This window comes from Carassius gibelio, chromosome B15 (assembly GCF_023724105.1).
Source record: "Carassius gibelio isolate Cgi1373 ecotype wild population from Czech Republic chromosome B15, carGib1.2-hapl.c, whole genome shotgun sequence".
Taxonomy (NCBI): domain Eukaryota; kingdom Metazoa; phylum Chordata; class Actinopteri; order Cypriniformes; family Cyprinidae; genus Carassius; species Carassius gibelio.
In genome coordinates, this window is record NC_068410.1 from 7,331,550 (window position 1) to 7,352,574 (window position 21,025).

The window sequence follows — 21,025 nt, forward strand, 5'->3', positions numbered from 1 at the left end:
CTTTTAAATGATATGCAGAGAGACTTTTATTTTGAAAATAATTTATTGAGCTATTTTGGTTTAACAGCGTCCGCCAGCTTCACTCATGTCTGGGTTGATTTGCCCTGTGCTGTACTGCTAGATGATTGTCTATTTCTAAAAAATAAATAAAAATAAACACACACACAAAATAATCGCATTTTACGAGAGCATTTCACTTGACCGTGTCTAATCGCTCGGCGGATCTGATCTCGGTGAAGGTATGTGTCTGAAAGATTTTTTATGTGGTTTTCGGTCACGCTTTGGCCCTTTATCAGCTGTCATTAATGTAACGTTACTCTGGGGAACTGATGTGCTCATCATCTATTTCCGCAGTTTTCATGGCCCAAACATGGTACGTTAAAGTACTAAACCTTGTTATGTATTTTTTGTTTGTTTTGAATTGATCCAGACAAACATTCAAAACAAATTATTTCAAGCGCTTTTACTGTAGTTCTGCTGCTGATGTCAGTGCTGCCTTGTTTCCAGCATAAATCAAACCAAAAACGCCCATATTGATGTTGTTTTTTGTTGTTTGACTTTCTGAAACACAATCTACAATAGCATTAAGTAGGCATGCTCTCTAAGAGATTAAACTTTGGAGCAGCCGGTGTATTCAGTGGCATATAAATAGTTGATCTCATGATCCAGCCACAAGATAAAGATGAAGGCTGCTTTCCTTTCTGTGCTTCCTTTTATCCTGAGGATCTGGGCATGACTGTGGGTGCATTGGGTATTTAACTATATTACATACTATATTACACACAACCAAGCTTATAGTCTTATGAGCTCATTTTTTGGATTGGGGTAAATGTCACAGGCCAGGTAGGACACAACCTGTGATTCCGGTTTTTGCTGTATGAGAGATTCTGATGCATGATTTGCTTTTTGGAACTATTTAGTTTTCTAATTGGGATGGAAATATAAGAGATCAATTTAGGATTTTATTATTATTATTTTTTTTTTTTTTTTTGGACTAAGCATAACAAAACTAGATCTTTTAGAACTAGTGTTGTTATTGTGAACTGAAACTAAAACTATTGTTAATTGCTTTTGGTAATTTAAATAAAACGTAATTAAAAAAAAGTAAAATGAGGAATGCTGCCTTGGCAATAAATGAGAAAAAATAATAAATTGTATTATAATTATAAATTAAATGAAGTACTAAAATGTACTAAAACTGATACAAAATAGATTAAAACATAATAGATATATATATAAAAAAATACAAATTACAAAAGCACATTACAAAATTACTAACAATTTAATTAAGATGAAAACAAAAATAAAAGTGAGTGTAAAATACTAATAAATGCTATAATAGTAAAAAGATAATACTAAAACAATAAAAATAACATTGATAACCTTTGCAATAAAATGCAATATTGATACAAAGTATGGGATTGTAATCTGGCTCCTAATCTGGGCTGCATTTCTCAAGAGCATTGTAAAATAAATTGATTGTAGAGAACATTGGGAAGGGATTAAAAGAAGAATTTAAGTAAAGAAGGAATTAAAAGAACACATTAAAACATTGTGTGCAACTGTGCATTCATTAAAACTGTTTTTGATTCTTAGAGGTTTCCTATTTGATTGGTTTCAATGCCCTCCTCCTCTTTTCCCTGTAGATGAATGGAGCGGCGTTCCCCTCTCCCACAACCGAGATGGCGGAGATGAACCGGATCCACTATGAGCTGGAGTACACCGAGGGCATCAGTCAGAGGATGCGTATTCCTGATCAGCTCAAAGTGGCTCCGTATGAGTGTGAAGAGCAGGATCTTCCAGAACATAAGACGCTCCACACGGCAATGATGCACGTTCCTGAGAGAATCATGGTGGCAGGTACGAGATGGAAAGATCTTTGCACATTAAAGTGAGATATAGTGCAGCGATGATGTTTTTTTGTACTAGGCCAACCAAGAAGTTCACATCACCTTGGGCTGCGTTTCCCAAAAGCATCATAACCATAAACTGATCATAGCTCCATTGGTGACAACTGGTTCTGTGATCATTTTAGGCTTGCGATGCTTTTGGGAAAATTTTGGATTATTGCAGAAAATAGGTCCTGTGACCAACAAAAGTTCATGATTCTTTTGAAGAAAAAAAAAATGTTTTATATGTAAAAACAAAAATGATACATGTTTGACCAATTGTCAAAGGGCTATCTGATCTAAGGCTGCAAGATTATGACGAAAATCATAACTGTCGATTATTCCCTTGAAATTGTAATTGTGATTATTAATTACGATTATCACAATTTCCATTGAATGTTGTTTGTACCATTTCTTGATGCAGCTGCAAGCCGTATTTTTATATGAAAATAAACAAGCTGAAAACACTCTAACTGAAAAACCTTCAGTGCTTTTCTATAGTTAATTAAGCCTCAAATGTCAACTATATTATATATCAGATTGGTTTCTTCTTTAAATTATAAAAAAGTACAAATATGAATGGTATTCTAATGTTATACTAAAATTAAAATAATGGTAAAAATGATTAAGATAACATGTAGAAAGAAAAAAACGCATCATAAGCAAGCAGAATAACATGAGTGGACTTTGAACGATTAGGAAATTGTGGCATCCATAATTGTAATCGCGATTAGAAATTCGATTAATTGTGCAGCCCTAATCCGATTATTTCCTCAATCTTTTTTTTTTTAGGAGATAGTGATGACATGCAGTTTCCCAGAGATCTAGACCTCATCCAGTCCGCCCAGCTGGAGTCAACACTGTCCCTCAAGACACCACCTCGGGTCCTGACGCTCAACGAAAGGCCCATCGACTTCCTCGGAATGGAGCAGCCGAGCTCCGCCAGTCAGCCCAGCAAAGAAGTAAGTGGGACAGACCAAATTTAGCAAGACGGAAACTTTGTAAATGTGACCGGTAACTAGCATCGCTGAAAAAAAGAACAACAGTGTGTCAGCTTTGGTTTAGTAAAATGAGGAACACCTCTCCACTTTCGTTTTCTCTGTTTCACACAGGCGCGCACGCAATCCAGGACACGTAGAGAGCGCTCGGTCAGCGACAACACAGGTGTGCAACACAATGGCCAGCTCGCCAGAAACGACTCCATGTGAGTGCAAAGCCACAAACACACACACACTCATACTTCAGTTTTCACCTCTGACCCTCTCAGTCCATTATGTGTTTTTTCCTCCTCCCCGGTGTCTCTCTTTCTCCCTTCATGGTGTTGACTCAAAGTGGGTGAGTTAGAACCATGCATGTATATTGTGAAGTTTCACGCACTTTGAGTTTGGCTTTTGTGCTGTTTTAACCCTTAGTGCATGTTGTTGCATGTACAGGAGTGGCATGATCACACATGTCAGTTATTGCTCGAGACCAATTTTATCACATCTTGTGATATTGGTCAGTGTAGTTTAGAGTTGCTTTGTCAGTCGTGACTGCTTGACAGCTCTTTTCTACTCTATTGTTCTCTATTCTATTCTAATGAATGGCCACTCCTGGCATTGAGAAGCTGTTCACACGGTGGGTTTGTACTTAAAAAAACAGATCAGTCATTCTCCTTCAACCAGTTGTTTGGTTGTTCTGACATGGTGTTTTCTGATTGGCTGGTCTGTAAAAGTATGTAAACCCGCCATTGACCAGCAACTCTTTTTATTTTTTTAGATCCCAATAAAATGAAGACTAGTACATCTTCTAAATGTGTCACGTCCATCAGCCAAACTGTGTTTTCTTAAATTTTAATCTTAATTTAGTTTTAGTAAAAAACAAAATTTTAACAAAATGATAACATACTAATATATTATAACATGTGCACACTACCGTTTTAAAAGTTTGGGGTCATTACATAAGAGATTTTTAATTTTAAATAATTTAACTTAGAAAGAATGCATTAAATTTATCAAAAGTGACTGTTAAAATATTTATAGTGATTTCTATTTTTTAAAAGTTATGTTATATTTATCAAAGAATCCTCAAACAAAAGCATCACAGTTTCTATGAAAAAAATTGGGCAGTACATCTGTTTACAACACTGATAATAATCAGCATTTTAGAATGATTTCTGAAGGATCATGTGACGCTGCTGGAAATTCAGCTTTGAATCATAGGAATAAATGACATTTTAAAATATAAAAATAGAAAATCTCTCTAACTGTATTTTAATTAAATAAATGCATGCTTGGTGAGCATAAGAGACTCAAATATAAAAATCCTACCGACCCTGAACTTTTGTATTGTAGTGTATTTAATTATTTAACCAAATTAACTAATACAATTGCAAGAAACAAACTAACAGTTAGACATTAACAATACACAAAATCATCAATACACTTGTTCACTGTTACTGCAGTAATTAATTACACACAACCTGTCAAGAACCTGTCTAAGTCTTATTTTTCCTTAAAAAATGAAAAGAAAGAACAAACTTATATTTCCTTAAAGATAACAAAGCTTATTTTTTAAATAGTTTTTTAAATAATTCAAAGGATACTATACAATAACAATAAAAAAATAAAAATAAAAAAATAATATATATATATATATATATATATATATATATTCCATACAGATTATAAAATAACAAAAAAATGGAAATATGATGCATGAATATATGTGCTTAATTAATAATAAATAAATAAATTAAAAAATCCATCCTTTTTTTTTTTTTTTTTTTTTTTTTTTTTTTAGAAATCTGAGGCTGGTGAATTGTGACCTGGACATGAGATTCACCTAACAAATGCCTGAGCTGTTTTTGATGAGCACTATTTTTAAAGCAGACCACTTCATGGATCTCCGAGATGAAGTTGTGTCTGTTTGGATTAGTGTAGATGGATTCTGTGGTTCAGTAAACAGCCTCATCGTTAGTCTGATGTCGGATCAGCCGTTTCAAATCTGCTTTTGAGGTTGTGATACTCAGAGACTGCTTTGTGTGTTTGTGTCGTTAAAACGATGAGAGTTTGCTTGTTCGGGCTTGTGACCATTTGTATATATGGTGAGGCTGTTGCCCATCTCTTGCAAGTCTTTATTTTCTTCCTCCGACTTCGATTTCATTCTTTCTCCTTTTCTTTCTTTCTTTCTTAAACCTCAAATTTGTTTGACTTTCTCTCTCACTTGTATCTTCTACTTTTCCTCTCTTGTTCTTTCGTTACCTCTCTCTTTCTCTGTGGTTTGGTCAGTATGACTTCCTCTCCCTCTGCTGCATTGCGCACTATGGCTCCTCTCAGCGGTGCAGAGGATGGATATAACCTCTTCAGCGCCCGCGGCGTCCTTTCCTTCATCCAGTCAACCACACGTCGGGCCTACCAGCAGGTCCTTGAGGTCCTGGACGAGAACCAGCGCAGGTGACCTTTGAATCTGCCCTGAGTGACTGACTTTTGGCCAAATTAGCTGTTGCTTCACCGAGTAACTAATCAGATTAATCCAGGAACAAAGTCCTCTACGACTGATAGAGGTTCACGTGTCATTCTGATAACAAACTCATTTGGAGAGAAAATGCACTGACAGACAAACAATTCTCCTTTCAACTGCTAAGCACAAAACCCTACATAATAAAAGTTTAGGAGGTAGTTTGCTAAAGGACAGCTTTATCCCAGTGTTGTTTGCTGTTGGATGTGGTCACGCTGCTTTCTTAAACTCCATTTCTTTCTCAGCCTCGCGTTTTTTTTTTTTTTTTATGTTTAGCATGAGTAAAATTGTGCACAAAATTATATTTTTTTCCTCTTTTTTTTTTGGAAGCCTTTCTTTTTCCCCTGAGCTTTTAGATTTCAGTTAAATTTATACACAAGCAGTTTGTTGCATTGCTTTATAGTTTATAAAGAAATGTTTGTTATTTACAAGTTTAATCTATACTGACAGCATTTGTGGCTTAATTTCTTTTTTTATCATTTGATTTAAATTACACATATGTATTTCTGGTTACACAAGAACTTACTTACTATATTTTACTACTGTATTATTCCTTCAAATATACACAGAAACACATTGATTTGATCAAAAATATAGAAAAAAGTAAAATGGTGAAATAATATTACAATTTGAAGTAACTGTTGTATTAACATTTTAAAATGTAATTTATTTCTGTGATGTAATTTATTTAGCAAATGTAATTTAGGCTGAATTTCTTGCAGCCATTAGTTACTCCAGTCTTCTGTGTCATGTGATCCTTCAGATATCATTTTAATATGCGGATTTCATGCCAAAGACACATCTCTTATTATCATTGTTTAAAACAGTTGTTGTTTTTTCTTTGGTAAACGATATTATGCCACAGATGCTGTGAAACAGCCTTAAATTGAATACAGGACAAACCTTTTAAATGTGGTTTCTGAGCACCTGCACAGACGGTATTCATGAGCTCATTTCCTGTGCCCTGTGCCCTGCTTGGCTCTCATTAGTAGAATGGCATTAACTTCAGTTCCACTGATAGGCACTAAACTCAACTGTAGGTTTGTGCAAAACCACTGTCTGAAAATGAGGCTACATTTTTTGTATTTACGTCTGTGCAGTTGGCTGGTTTACCATAAAATCATAATTTCTTTAGCAAGGTTTATTTGATTAGAAAATGTTGACATGGTTTGTGAGAGAAAGACCACCTGCAGTAGTTATATACATATTATATACCAACCAGTTGAAGTGCGTGTTATTAAAGTTGTCTGTCTTTCTGTCTGTCTATGTCTTCTTTTGTCCTTTCCCTCTCTCACTTTCTCCATATCCGCTTCTCAGCAAGCCATCTCTTAGAGGGGGTTCAATCCTCTCAAACCCCCAGCATGAGAACAGGTAACTTCCTCTCGTCTCTTCCCTCGCATCTGTTTTTTTCCTCTCTATTTGTTTTTTTCTCTGTCCTCTCAATACAAACTCAGTGTCTTATGAAATGGAATAATGTTTTTGACAGGCATGCCCTGGCCACACTGGACTCGACTCTGGAGGGAGCAGCAGACGACATGGCTGTTGTGGACGCCACGTCTCTCCGCAGACAGGTAGCATTCTGCTCTTTAATATTGTAGAGGGTTTTTAAAAAAAAAATCATGTAAAAGACACATTTTCACAAATTAAAGACACTGCCATTCAAATTTAAATGAGTCTCTTAGGCTTACCAAGGCTGCATTTGATTGATCAAAAATACAAAACAGTACAAAAAAGATTTGTTATATATTTTAACATTTTAAATGATTTTACTCACACTCTTGATCAATGTACTGCATCCTTGCTTAATTAAAGTATTAATTTCTTTCAGTAAAATCTTACTGACCCCAAATCTTTAAACGGCAGTCTGTGTAATTATGCATTTCTTATTTTTTTTATGTCATTACAAAAAATGAGATGGTGGATAGGAGATTCATGTAAAAGGAAGCGCTTTGAATGCTTAGAAAAGCGCTATAAAAATGTAAGGAATTATTATTATTATTATTGTTACAGATTGTCAAACTGAACCGGCGTTTGCAGCTCTTGGAGGAGGAAAACAAAGAGAGAGTCAAGCGAGAAATGATCATGTATTCCATCACTGTAGCTTTCTGGGTTATAAACAGCTGGGTCTGGTTCCGTCGCTGAAGCTACATGGACTCTGCAATGTGGGAGGGGCCAAATCAAAACTCCGCCCCTCTGTTCTATGTGTCAAACCTTAGCCGTATTTTTTAATGGCTAAAAAGTTTTATTTTCTTCACAGTAAGAGCAGTAAAGTCAGAGATGGCTTTTGTGTTGTGTGTTTTGGGTTTGTCTGTCTGGTTTCATTTTATTGTTATAAATATGTATTTATACTGTACAAATGTTCTTTTTCTTGGTTTTGTAAATTTTTAATTACTTTAGTTTTTTTTTTTTTTTTTTTGGCATAAGTCAAGCATGAACCAGATGTATGTATTACTTCACTTGTTTTTGAGCTTTGGGTGTAATCATTTATTTTTCCATGGGATTACAAATAAGTATAATATTATGTCAACTTTTACAAAGACCAATGGAATGCAATGATATGGCATAGTCAAAAGAAGAGCATATAATATTAAATAATAAAAATATTTATGGACTGTTGTGATTTTAGGTACATTATGTACATCTGTATGTTACTTGCATCGACATAGAAACCATACTTGTTAAGTGCAAGTTTAGTCCTGGTCATAATTTATGTACATTATTGTAATATGCTGATGTTGTTATTTCTGCTCGTTTTCAGCAGGATATTGCTAAAATGATTCACATTCACACTCTCACAGAGCCATGAACATTGTATTACAAACGCTTTTATTTGAATAAATGACAACAGTAGTGAACTGCACTCTTATCTTGTCTGCTCTTAATCTTCTGGATTTGTTTGTTTGTTTAATTTCTGAAGATGGAGTATCATATTTGGTCTTAAGCATGACAGATTAAAAGTAAAACATATATATATATATATATATATATATATATATATATATATATATATATATATAAATGTGTGTGTGTACTTAGTTTTATTTTAGTATTTATTTTTATACTATTATAGTATTTATTAATATTGTTTTAAAACTTTAATTTATTCATTTTTTAGGTTTGGAGGTGATTCTGCCTTTTTTTTTTTTCATTTTTCATATAGATTTAATTATATTAATTTCAGTTTATTTGTCGTAACTGTTCATTTAGTTGCCAAAGCAGTGTTTTTAATTTTACGTTTTTTATCTAATATTTATATATTTTTGCCTTTTTTATTTTTTGTCTTTCATATAATAATTATGTATTAATTTATTTCAGCTTTATTACATTTACCAAATATTTTTATATAGTTTTATTAAACAAATAACAACACTAGAATTTATGTTAAGTATCAATGGTTATTCATGCTTTTTATTTTGTACTAATAGGTAACTGCCATATTGATGATTATTAAAAATAAATCTATAACACAACCTCGGGTAATTTTAATCAGTTTTGGCGGCTTTGTAAATTTAATTGTTATGGAGTCCACCTTTACAAACAGCAGAACCGCAGTGCTCCGGACACGTGGCGGCGCTGTGGACAGCTTCCCTCTCGCACTCCGTCGCTCTTTCGCGGACTGCGCACAGTCTATGACAGTGCGCAGTGTCAAGTCGCGGCTGTCATGGCGGCGTGCAGGGCCCTCGTGAGTCGCGCTGTATTACCTCTGCATTTCCATAATGTTTGCAGAGGAGTTATGCTCACACATATCAGAGAGAAGAAGAGATGGATGAAGGCTTACACCCTCATCATGGAGAGGAAGAAAAAGATGGAGGGACCTCCACCTCCAAAGCAGCGGTCAGTGGAACATCTCAAGGCCACTTGTATTAATTTACACGTTTATTAATACTACTGATCGAGGAATAGTGGCATCGATAAACCCATTGTATCGAGGAATAGTGGCATTGTAGTTCACCCAAAAATCATGTACTCATGTATAAACAAAACTTTAATGATATCAAATAAATTGCACACCTTTCTGTGTGTGTGTGTACGTACTTGTTTATGGTACATTGTGGGGAGCAGCCTGTTTTTCCCAGGAGGGGAAAATTGTTTTTAAAAATAGTAAATTATGTTTATCTGAAAATGTAACATTGCAAACTAGTTTACTGTATGGGTAGGTTTAGGGTTAAGGGATAGAAAATATTGTTTGATTAGTATCAAAGTAATAGAAGTCTATGGAAAGTCCCAACAATTCACAGAAACACAAATGTGTGGGTGTGTAGGGCTGTGTGTTATTTCATTTGCACCTCTTTAACCCTCTTTTCTCTTCCCATCAGCTCCCAGCAGCCAAACTTTGATTATAATGCTGAAGTGGAGGCTTTCAGCGCCCGACTGCAGGAGAGTTTCTCTATGGAGCTTCTGAAGACGGCGTTTGTGAACACGTGTTACCTGCGATCTGAGGAGGAGAGGAGACGAGCACTGGGCCTTGATTTAGAGACGACCGCCCTCAACCTGAAAGACAACGGCGAGCTGTGTGTGCACGGTCAACAGTTCACAAAGGTGAGAACACTGATGAGTCTCATGCTCAAATATTGGTATGATATTCACATTCCTCTCTTTCCATTGTTTTGTACAGGGTTTCCTCAATGACTGGTGCAGGGGCAGCTTTCCCAGCCTCCCCGAGGAGGGTGTGGCAGCCGTCGTAGGCCACCTGACAGGGTCAGAGGTCATGTGTCACGTCGCACGGAACCTCGCATTGGAGGATTTGACGATGAGTGCAGAGTTTCCTGTTCCAGATGAAACCCTGCAAGGAACATTCTTCGCTGTGATTGGTGCTCTGGAGCAGAGCAGCGGTCCTGTGCGAGCTGGGCTTTTCATTAGAGTAAGACAAGAGTCCTCTAAAGTTAACTTTTCAGGTTTTTATTTTGTATAAAATTATTTATAATAGTTGTTTGTATATAAAAATTGTTATATATTATTTATGTGTGTGTGAGTGAAATAACATTAATAAAAATTCTAGTTATAGAATCTTTATATGTTATTGTATATTTTTGATTGTTATTACATATAATAAGATTTTTACCAAGAAAGCATTTACCTGGCCAGTAAAACAGCAAAACAGTAACAATATGATTATATCATTATAATGATAATAATTGTATATTTGTTTAATTTTAGAGTGAGATAGATATATAAATTATGATCGTGGAAATATATATATATATATAAATTTTTTTGTTTGTTTTCTGATTGGTTACTGCTGCACTTTGGGCGGCACTCTTGAGCTCTGATGGCAACAGCATGCGGTCCAAAGTATAGAAGTGAGAAGAGAGAAACATGATTCACTGGCATTTCATAAGCACAGCATTATAATTAGAAGTTTATAGAATTGAAATCTATAGTAAATTCTGTCTGCTTTCCTTACCCGTGTTTCGGCGCGCAGTCATGAAAGCGCATCACGGAGTGAGCTCTCTCACACTATAGTGCATAACTTAAAGTTCACTGGCATTTGCATACTTTTGTGCAGATACAAGCTGTAATTTTATGTCTATGTTATGTACCTAAGTTATCTGATTAATACCATAGGATGTGTCATAAAACAGGTTTCAGTTTATTGGCGTAAAGTCACTTTTCTGAAGTCATGACTGCTTTTTTTTTTTTTTTTTGTAAACCTATCGATGATCGAAATGAGAAATTTCCAAAAATGCCCATCCCTATATATTACATTATAATATATCATACAGTGTTACAGACCCTAGTCTTTGTGCACTTGTTGATTCATCTGTTGTGTGTGTGATTTGCAGGATTTCCTGGTGAGTCAACTAATAGGGAAAGATCTGTTTGACATGTGGAAAGTGGTTGATCCCATGGGGCTGCTGGTTAAAGAACTGACCCGTAAAGGTATAGGTCTACCCGAGCCCCGTCTCATCCGGTCTGCTGGCGCCAGTACCGTCCTCCCTCTCTATTTCGTCGGGCTTTACAGGTATTCCACGCGGGTTAATAAGCTGCATGAGGTCATTGGTAATTTTGCTGATAAGTTAGTAACAGAAAATGAACATTTACAAAGCATTGTATACTGTCACACTGCTATGTATCTAAACCCTGATCTATATTATCCACAGTCTGTAAATAAAGCTCTAGTTGATTAATCTGAAGTGTCATTTCAGGGTCGAGTCAGATATATTCTTGTCTCTACTCCAGGAAGCAATTTCAGACACTGCTATGGCAAATAATCAATACTCTTCTCAGTTTAGATTTTGATTGATTTTTAAATTGGCAAATCTATTTTTGTGTCAGTGAGTGTAAGCTGCTGGCTCAGGGTCCAGGCGAGACTGTCCTAGCAGCCGAAGAGGAGGCAGCGCGCGTGGCTCTGAGGAAACTGTACGGCTTCACTGAGAACCGCAGACCGTGGGACTTCACTGCCCCCGGCGAGAAGCTTCAGAAGCCCAGCGTGCAGGCTCTCACCAGCGGATAACTGACAGACTTCAGAGCTCAATGTGATGTACTGTGGCTTGAAGAGCAGATTCCAGTGGGACACTTTTTGAACAGCCAAAATATGTACATATTCATTATCATCTGCTTATTTACGTTGAAACTCGATTTCAATTGCTGAAATGTGTCTGTCGGGTCACTTGAGTCCAATTTAATATCCCTGAAATAAGACTGAAACTCTTTATGTACCAGTTACAATGATAATTAAAAACATCATATACATCTATCTGCAGGTGCACGCTCTTTAGATATTATTTCATTTATTTCTGCATATTGATGATGTGTATAAATGGTAAGCTTCGTTGCTTATCAAAGTTCTGAACACAATGTTCCATTTGAAGTGTTCCGTCTGAATAGAACTTTTTGTGTTGTCATGGAGACTGGTTTTGCACAGTGGTTCTAAGTTGGTCACCGTAAAGATGTTTGACTCATCTTATCAGCAGATTCTGAGTTGGCCAGCACAAGTGGTGATTAGAAATGCAGATAACTGCTCTTCTGTAATGTTTGAAGATTTTTATCTTACAGTATTCAACCTACCATTTTTTTTTTACATCTTTCTATGTCTATAATCTTAATGAACACTGACGCGCAAACCACCATGTTCATATTAAATGCCAGTGAAACCTAATAAAATTTACTTCTTTTAATATAAACCAATCTGTCACTTGGAGTTTAAATTAATGGTTTTCATACAAATTGTTTGCAGAAATAATTGCAACTGGGAAAAATAGGCCGTAACACTTGCATACTCAAATAATCTTGGTTTTATTTACAGCTTAGAATCTTTTTTACATTGTATATTTGGTATATAAATATATATATGTGACAATTCCATAAAATCTGTAAATTTTCTGCAAACATATAAAACTTCCACTCCCATGTCACATAAGTGTACAAGTGAGGGAAGTCAAGACTTAAAGGCATATGCCTTTACAAAACGTAAAAAAATATTCACTTAAGTAAAATGGGACAACTAGCCCCAGTCTCCCACACAGCATTTGGCCAATGCAACACAAAACGGTTTTATTTAATTTAGGAAGCTTCATTTATCACTTAATTATACATATCCATTGCCATCCTAAAAACAAAAGGTGATTAAAAAGTCGATTAATGTCCTCAGCGAGCCAAATCCTCTGAATTAGGTCACTCTTGCAGAGAATTAGAGCCCGCTGTTATTGTGTGCGGTGTTCCTCTTGAGGGCGCTGCTGCTTAAGAACATTTAAATGAGTGCGAGAACAAGCACTCGCCAAGTTTAGTGGACGGGGCTCGAATGTGGTCACGTGATCCTAGGTGGCGCCTGTGATTGGCTACTCGCTGTATCGTTCCAGAGTTTTCGCTCCAGTGCTAGTGGGTTTATACAATTATTAGACGTTACACAAAAATATCAAGTTTTTGTTGACTTATAATTACGAATAGTGAGCAAAAACTATTTATGAATGTATATTTATTATATTTCCATATATATTTACACCGCTTTACACTTACAGACAGTTTTAGCATTGAGCCCCTTGGTATTTCTTCCGTTGAGTACTTATATACTCGCCCCCTGTTGGTCGTTGTGTTTAAATTCGTTGTGTTTAAATGAATACAGAGTGGGAGGGCTATTGCACTCTGGCAGTGAAAGTAGAGTGGGCTGGCTGGCCGTTAAAGAAAGTGCCTACGCCTCAGGACCCTCCTCTGTTCACTACGGCGCTTGTCGCCCGTTGTTCGCTAAACGTGAGGCCCTTCTGAAGAACACCGGTCCGTCCTAACGTTACCTTCCAGTTTCCGGTTTAAAGGAAGCCCCTGTCTAATATTTCCCCAGAAACACATTGGATTTTTATTACCTTTTTTTATTGACCGACGCTATATTACCGGCTCCGGCCATGGCAGCCAACGCGAAGCGAAAACAGGAGGAAAAACACCTGAAGATGCTGCGGGAAATGACAAGTTTGCTGCCCAACCGAAAGTGCTTCGACTGCGACCAGCGCGGCCCGACCTACGCCAACATGACCGTGGGCTCGTTCGTCTGCACGTCCTGCTCAGGCATCCTGTGAGCCACCCTCCTGTCTGTCTCTGTCTGAGCCTCTTTATTTCAGTCACTCACTGGCTGTGCCTCAAAACCTAGTGGGCTGCCTAGCTAGACGTCGCATTATCTAACGCCCGTGATGCCTTAAACATGTCTAGTCAGGCAGCTTTATAGGTTTTGAAAGCAATCGTTTCAACCCAGCTGTTGATCCATTAACACAAATGTGATTGTTAGGGGGTTTAAAGTGTAAGTAAGGGTGGGCAAATGGGTTGTTGTCTTAATGGTGGATTGTTTGATGCTGTAACATCGTGTGTCTTGCTCTCAGTCCACTCACTTCAGCAAACTTGAGGAGCTACCTGTAGGCATATCACTGGTCTTTTCATACTCATGTCCTGCATTGTCTTATCTAGCAGGACGGACAGGACAGATAACACCTCTATACAGGCTTAGCATGTGGAAGAGCTGGATAGTCACATGGTGACATGTGGCAAAGGGTGTGAGCACCCCTGCAGTCTTGCCCGGATAGCTGAGGGCTTGACAGTCCTTAAATGAAGCTGAATTTATACTTCCCTTGTATGGTGTGGATCAGAGTAGTGCTCAGGGATCTGTGAAAACGTTTGGGGAAAAAATCGGTGTTGAAAATGATTTAAATAATACAACTTAAAGTACAGTACTAAATTGAGTTGTTAGGTAGACCTTAAAATATTTTTTTTTTATAAAATGTAAATAAATAAAACTACAGTAATAGTAGAAATAAATACAAATGTATTTAAGGAAGGAGGGCCTTCATGATTATATTTGGGGGTCTGTGGTGTTTGAAAGATTTAAACCGTCTAGTGTGGATAACACATGTGGTCATCCTTATCTGTGGTTGCTTTGTTCAGTTTTCAGCATGCTTTTTTATATCAGATGTTGAGTTTCTTGTTTAGTTTAGAATTTTACACAGAAGTCCTTTTCCTTGTTATTTATCCTCCCTTGTTAGTTGATAAGCATCGACAAATGAATGAATGTTGAAACATGCAATTGGTAGAATCTCAATTGAAAGATGCATTTAAAAAGCCATTGTGTTTTGGATTGCATAGATAGATAGAAAGATAGATAGATATAATTTCAGCCTTGTTGTGTAACAGGCATCTGCAGGGGATTTTGGATTAGGGTTGGAAATGCTCCTAAAATAATGCTTTTTAAATTCAAAGTCATCCTGCAAGTATGTGATGTAGAGTTTCTTGAATTGAAGTAAATAAGCAGATCTTGTTCCTTCACTGCATCTGTGAAGCTGACAGCATGCTTCCTTAAATTAAAGTACCCCTATAATGCCATTTCCAATATTGCATTTCATGCAGTGTGTAATGTAGCTGTATGTGAATGTAAAAGATCTTCAAAGTTGTAAAGCTGAAAGTGCACGATAAATAAAAGTTATTGTCTCCCAAAATAAAGACTCGACCCTGATCAGCTGAAACGAGTCATTAGTAATTCGAAGTACTTATAGGGGGCGAGTACTAATAATAATTTGGTGGATGAACACATCTGCATTCTGCATAATGCGCACCTATGTCCTACGTTGGCCGGATGCGAAGAACTTGACCCCGTCCACAAACACATCATTCTACTGAAGACTGCTTCTCTAATCTCAGGGAGTTCAACACGGGATTCACAAAAGTTTCTGTTGAAAGATGGATTGTATCCTGTTTATTTGGACATGCTGCTCCACTGAATCACTACCTGTAAATATGATTAGTGATCGACCGATATTGATTTTTTATAACCGATACCGATACTGATTATTTGCATGTTTATGTACCCGATAACCGATATGCAGAACCGATATTTATTTACTGTTATACTTCTGTTTCTGACAATTATTACAACACAAATGAGCTGAAAAAAAAAACATTTTATTTATAACAATCACTCCCTCCTTGCATACAAAAAAAAAACTTTATATGTATACACAAATAAATAGAGGGGTCTGAGTCCAAAAAATTTAAGTGCACTGTTACTAAGTGTCTTTGTTTTAAAATAAAAGCTTTGATGAGGTAAAAAAATAAAAAGGGGTAAAAAAATAAAGCACAAAAATGATTCTAACATATTGGTGGGGGCGGGAGGGCTATTTAGGAGTGCATAGCTATTTAGTAGTGTAACTTAATACTCCCAGTTAAGCAGAACTAGGTTTTAGTGTAGAAAACAGAGTCTTTCAGCATTCTGCCCTGTAAGCCTGCTTCCTTCAAAAATGTTATGCAGTGGTCGTGCATGAGGCTTTCTGATCATCAACCCAGTCAGGTGCTGAGCAATATGAACAAACTTTTATCCCGAGACTATATAAAATTAAACAGCACTTGTCAGTTGGCATTTTATGATCTAGATTCAATCTAACGTTTAATCATGAAATGCCAACTGACAAAGTGCTGTTTGACTATAATTTAATCAACCGCGATCACGCATGGAGATAATAAATAATTAATTTCCACAAAGCTGAATATATGTATATGTGTATTAGCGAAATAATTATGTAGTAAATGATAATATAATCTAGTGTTTAAACAAGATAATCTTGTCAAAATTTTCATTCAGTGGCATTGCTTGAGGCTTCCTGATCATCAACCCAGGTGCTGAGCAATATGAACGAACTTTTATCCCGAGACTATATAAAGTTAAACAGCACTTGTCAGTTGGCATTTTATGATCTAAATTTAATCTAATGTTTAATCATGAAATGCCAACTGACAAAGTGCTGTTTGACTATAACTTAATCAACCGCGATCGCGCATGGAGATAATAAATAATTAAAAATTAATTTCCACAAAGCGGTAGGCTATAATAGCGAAATAATTGTTATGTAGTAAATGAAAATATAATCTAGGGTGTTTAAACAAGATAATCTTGTCAAAAGTTTCATTCAGTGGCCGTGCTTAAGCCTCCAGATCATCCGTCAGTTGCTAAGCAATATGAACGAACTTTCTCTTCTAGACTAATGGTGAGCAAATACAACAGATAGAGAATTAAATTCAACGCTTTTCAGAATCAGAATCAGAATCAGAATGAGCTTTATTGCCAGGTATGTTTACACATAGCCTACGAGGAATTTGTTTTCGTGACAGAAGCTCCGCAGTACAACAGAATGACAGCGACAGAACATAAAACACATAATAAAAGAATTAAAAAAATATATATATTTTCAACATGCACTCATTCATGTCTGTTTTATTAAATTCATGTAAAGATACGTCTTTATTGGGGCAGGACATGGCGAACACTACGTAACTCAATGAGTTCGTCTCAATTGTTTAGAAACAAGCTGCATAAATTAACTATATCAGGAATTTATGTCTCAGATCTCATTTGTGCATGTCTGTTATGTTAAATAAAGTTGATTAATTAAAGCAAACCAAGTAGAACATATACTTTACCTGTGCACTGAGTTGTTGTTGACTGATCTCCTCAGACGCCCGGGCTGCAATGGCGGAAATCTCAAAACGGCCACAAGATGGCGCCGTAAATCGGCGAATCCGATATTACAAAACCGATACCCGATTATGGAAAAATGCTTAAATATCGGGAAAAATATCGGTAAACAGATACATCGGTCGATCACTAAATATGATAAATAATAAATATTAACATTTTCTATAGACTGCTCAAAATCCAGAACTATTGAAATAGGCGTATCGTTTCCGACATTGCTGTACATGGTAGACCAATCACAACAGGCCATTGGCCATCTGACCAATCAGAGCAGAGCAGGCTCACAGAAAGGAGGGGAATGGAGAGACTAAATCTTTGACGTGTTTCGAACGAATCGTTTGAGAATCACTGGAAAATGAGGTGATATTAAATGCATATCTTGCATATAATGCACACTTAGCTGAAGGTCTTAAAGAAGTGTCTGAATTGGTTGCGTTAATTCTTCATATCTGTGTTTCTGATATTGCATTGTCTCATAGAGTCTGAACTAGTCACGTCTGAAAAATTATTTTAAAAATGCTTCGCTTAAAAAAATGAGACCGTTCTGCTAGACTTGAGCTTCTTGTTTTGAAATCTCTTGAGTTTTTAGAGGAATCTTGCAATTGTGTTGAGTCCAAATATGAGCTACTCTTTAAAATTGGATGAGATGTTGGAGAATGATCTCACTTTGTATCCCATGAGGGTACAGGAACCATCTGCCTTCCCTGTAAGCACTTCAGAGAGAAATGCAACAAGCAGTCTGATATAATATCACTGTCTCTAAGTTAAGCTATTGATAAATGATCATACTTTAATGCTGTCCAGATCCTGAGATCTCTGGAATGTCATTCTGAGTGACCTCTCTACAAAATTAGAAAGAATGGTCAATAATTCTCCAAAAGGCAGAGGAGAGGATAGTGCGATCGATTGAGCAAATAAAAGAAATATGAGTTTGTTGTTCTAGCTGAACTCCTCTGGAGTCCTGGAGTGAGGCGAGGGGTGAGGATCGTGTTAGTTCATTTGGAAGTGGTGTTTGGTGTATTGAACAAGCCCGAGCCCAGGTCTGAGGGCTGATAGTTAGTTGTCTTTATGTTGGTCAGTCTGAGAGACATAAAACGAAACTAAAATGTTAATAAGGGATGACGTATTTACAATAGTTCCATCGACAAAGAGGAACTATGATTTTTCCATTGGCTTTTGTATTGTAGCAGAATGTAAGTTCTGTGACCAATAAAAGTTCATGCTTCTTACATGTTTTGTTCATTGAGATAATCTTCCCAAATGAACAACAATGGATTTTGAAGCCTAAATACAATCATAAGAAGTAAAAACTAGTGTCGCCAGCATTAAGTTTTTGAAAACTTTTAAAAACCCTGACAGCCTCTGTAGTCTTTTTTTAACCACTTATTAAGCCACTTTTTCCATGTCATGTAAATTAAAAAATAATCATAATGAGTGGGGTGTTACGTGGAAATATGTTGATCTTGTGTTAACCACAGACCTTGAACCAAATTTAATTGAACCAAAAACCCATTGACTTAAGGACGATGGAACCTGAAGTGGAAAAAATCCTTGTTTCTAGCTTTTAGGGTTCAGTCCTGCAGTGCTCTATAATTTGCTATGCATTTATAAGTATCCTAATTTTCAATAGTTGTCCCTTCATTGCTGACGGTGAATGGTGACTGTCCTACTAAACTCCATCAGGGGAGATAATTGGGTTCTTTTCTAAGCACCAGCTTCTAAAATGACTTCAGTATCACCAGAGAGACGTCTGCTCGCTGCACTGAAGCGTATGCAGCAGATGTCAGACACCCAAAGCATGGGAGTCTCCTTACAAACAGTCAACAGTCTACTTTTTAGTATGCACTTCTGTGTTTAGCCGTTTCAACCTTATTTCACCTTATTTTTAGCTAAAAGGACGTAGTAGTCAAAAGCATAATGTATGCACATTTATCTGTGGGTTATGGAAAAGTGAATGATTAACGTGTTAAGCTATTAATGTGAGCTATTTGGTGTCGGATTTTAATTAGGGCATTTGTACGGGGAGATGGTCCTCTGGCTTTGCCTTATTCACAAGTGTGCCAGTGATTCCCAGTTGTAATCCAGTAGGACTGAATGTAGATTTTGCCATGCTGCTTTTACAGTGTTTTTAAAGTCTTTTCAGTTATGGTCTGTGATTTAGTTTAAATTAATTAGATTGAGCCTTTTTGGCTGAATTATGTCAGAAATTAGGTATGTACTATATTTTGATTTCACATTGCTGATTAAAAAGACATATCCATTGATATTGGATTTTAATTGTTCATGCTAACTGATTTCTTCAGTTCTGTGTTGGTGACTAATATCTGATGTGAACTTTAATCACACACACTCGTCTATGCATTTATAATCACTGATCTTTCTGTGGCTTGTACATATGACCATCAGTTTCTTAAACAGGAAGTGTTTGGAGCATCAGCAGCATGTGGTCTGCACATGCACAGGAAGTGGAAACGGTAGGACAGGAAGTACACATTGTCCTCTCACTTCAGAGCTGTGTCAGTGCTTGTTTGTTTGTGTGAAAAGCCATTGCTACATTCACACTTATCTCATATTCACTTCATTTGATGGATGAAATCACACTAGGACAGAAGTTTATGCTATGATTGTGTATTGTGAAACATTGGTTTCATCATTAGTGCTAAAATGTCTCAAAATAGACCTAATTTACCTGCGTTCACTCTATACTGTATGTTATCAGTAGTTGTCGACCGATAATGTATTTTTGACAGCCAATGCCGGAAAGCAGGGGGCCGATAGCCGATATAAAGCCGATTATAATTTTTTTAAACTATTATTATTTAAGAAATTTAAATAAACATTGTAACCAACAGGGCACTCAGTATTCTGGGATATTTGTGTGCATGCATTGGGAATCATATTTTTCAAATAAAGCCATGGTAACCCTCATTTTACATAAAGCACACAGTGACAGTGACATGAATATGACAGTGGACAAATGCATAAAGCACAGCATAATTTGAAATCATGAGTTTAAAGAATTCAATTCACATGGACCGACTGTCACAAAGAGAACATGCAATCATGCTGGATACAAACTTCACAAGATCTCACAGCTGCATTCGGCTAAGTTTGCAAGGTTTGTGAAATTAAATGTTCATTTGTCATTCAAAGACTAATGATTGATGGCCGCTCTCAGCGGCATCAAAATAAAAGTCTTGCTTCGAACATATCGGGCAAACAGAAAAACCCATTGGCCAATGCCGATATTTGAAAAAATGCCAAATATTGGCCTATATATCAGTCGACCACTAGTTATCAGTATAACATTGGCCACTGAACACATTGCTTATAAGATATCATTAGGAGAAACCCTATCTGCTGCCCACTGATCTCAGCTGTGATTTCCCTTCATGAATCTCTGAGCAGGAGAAGAGATCTTTGGTCTGAGAAAGAGGAGCATTACCTTTAGTAGAGATTGGGTGAAGTCAAGCTACCCACAAACACTTCCCTGTTAGTTTTATTTAGGGGTCAGTTACTGGGTAAACACATTCCAGCACAGGGTGGGTCCATTTGTCTTTCTCTTCTATCTTCCGCTCCTCACTCACTTTCACTGTCTTGCTTTACCTTTCTTTCTCCTTTCTCACACTCTATCGTTTAACCACATAGGCTACTCTTGTTTTTGTCTGTCTTTCTTTCTTTCCTGTTCTCTCTATCT

At 36.6% G+C, this 21,025-nt stretch overlaps 3 protein-coding genes across 10 annotated transcripts in view; all 3 read left to right on the forward strand.

Annotated features, from left to right (window-relative positions):
- Positions 1 to 59: 59 nt before the first annotated feature.
- Positions 60 to 8,247, forward strand: mffa (mitochondrial fission factor a). 3 transcript variants are annotated; one of them, XM_052577119.1, is made up of 8 exons: positions 60 to 239; positions 1,647 to 1,860; positions 2,682 to 2,851; positions 3,002 to 3,093; positions 5,159 to 5,323; positions 6,705 to 6,758; positions 6,874 to 6,958; positions 7,398 to 8,247. In XM_052577119.1, exons 2-8 carry the CDS (start codon positions 1,647 to 1,649, stop codon positions 7,527 to 7,529), a joined length of 912 nt encoding a protein of 303 aa, XP_052433079.1. In that variant the 5' UTR covers positions 60 to 239; the 3' UTR covers positions 7,530 to 8,247. The 3 variants fall into 3 exon arrangements, with proteins under 3 accessions (XP_052433079.1, XP_052433080.1, XP_052433081.1); XM_052577120.1 differs by lacking the exon at positions 5,159 to 5,323; XM_052577121.1 differs by lacking the exons at positions 5,159 to 5,323; positions 6,705 to 6,758.
- A 680-nt stretch (positions 8,248 to 8,927) lies between these two features.
- On the forward strand, positions 8,928 to 12,511 carry mrpl44 (mitochondrial ribosomal protein L44). Its single transcript, XM_052575806.1, has 5 exons — positions 8,928 to 9,221; positions 9,704 to 9,926; positions 10,003 to 10,248; positions 11,171 to 11,349; positions 11,664 to 12,511. The coding sequence occupies exons 1-5, from the start codon at positions 9,049 to 9,051 to the stop codon at positions 11,839 to 11,841; spliced, it is 999 nt and encodes a 332-aa protein (XP_052431766.1). The 5' UTR covers positions 8,928 to 9,048; the 3' UTR covers positions 11,842 to 12,511.
- A 915-nt stretch (positions 12,512 to 13,426) lies between these two features.
- Positions 13,427 to 21,025, forward strand: part of LOC127972355 (arf-GAP domain and FG repeat-containing protein 1-like) — a 28,040-nt gene continuing 20,441 nt past the window's right edge. For 2 of the 6 annotated variants that reach the window (XM_052575800.1, XM_052575802.1), the window contains exon 1: positions 13,432 to 13,890. In XM_052575800.1, the coding sequence (XP_052431760.1) occupies positions 13,724 to 13,890 (167 nt within the window). In that variant the 5' untranslated portion in view covers positions 13,432 to 13,723. Of the gene's footprint in view, positions 13,891 to 21,025 lie in introns of all 6 variants that reach the window. The other 4 variants (XM_052575798.1, XM_052575799.1, XM_052575803.1 and 1 more) reach the window with 4 other exon arrangements.

Coding starts and splice junctions, on each gene's coding strand:
- mffa (XM_052577119.1), top strand. CDS start 1,647: ATGAATGGAGCGGCGTTCCCCTCTCCCACAACCGAGATGGCGGAGATG. Junction 2,852..3,001: donor CCAGTCAGCCCAGCAAAGAA/GTAAGTGGGACA, acceptor TGTTTCACACAG/GCGCGCACGCAATCCAGGAC. Junction 6,759..6,873: donor AACCCCCAGCATGAGAACAG/GTAACTTCCTCT, acceptor TGTTTTTGACAG/GCATGCCCTGGCCACACTGG.
- mrpl44 (XM_052575806.1), top strand. CDS start 9,049: ATGGCGGCGTGCAGGGCCCTCGTGAGTCGCGCTGTATTACCTCTGCAT. Junction 9,927..10,002: donor ACGGTCAACAGTTCACAAAG/GTGAGAACACTG, acceptor TGTTTTGTACAG/GGTTTCCTCAATGACTGGTG. Junction 11,350..11,663: donor TATTTCGTCGGGCTTTACAG/GTATTCCACGCG, acceptor TTTTTGTGTCAG/TGAGTGTAAGCTGCTGGCTC.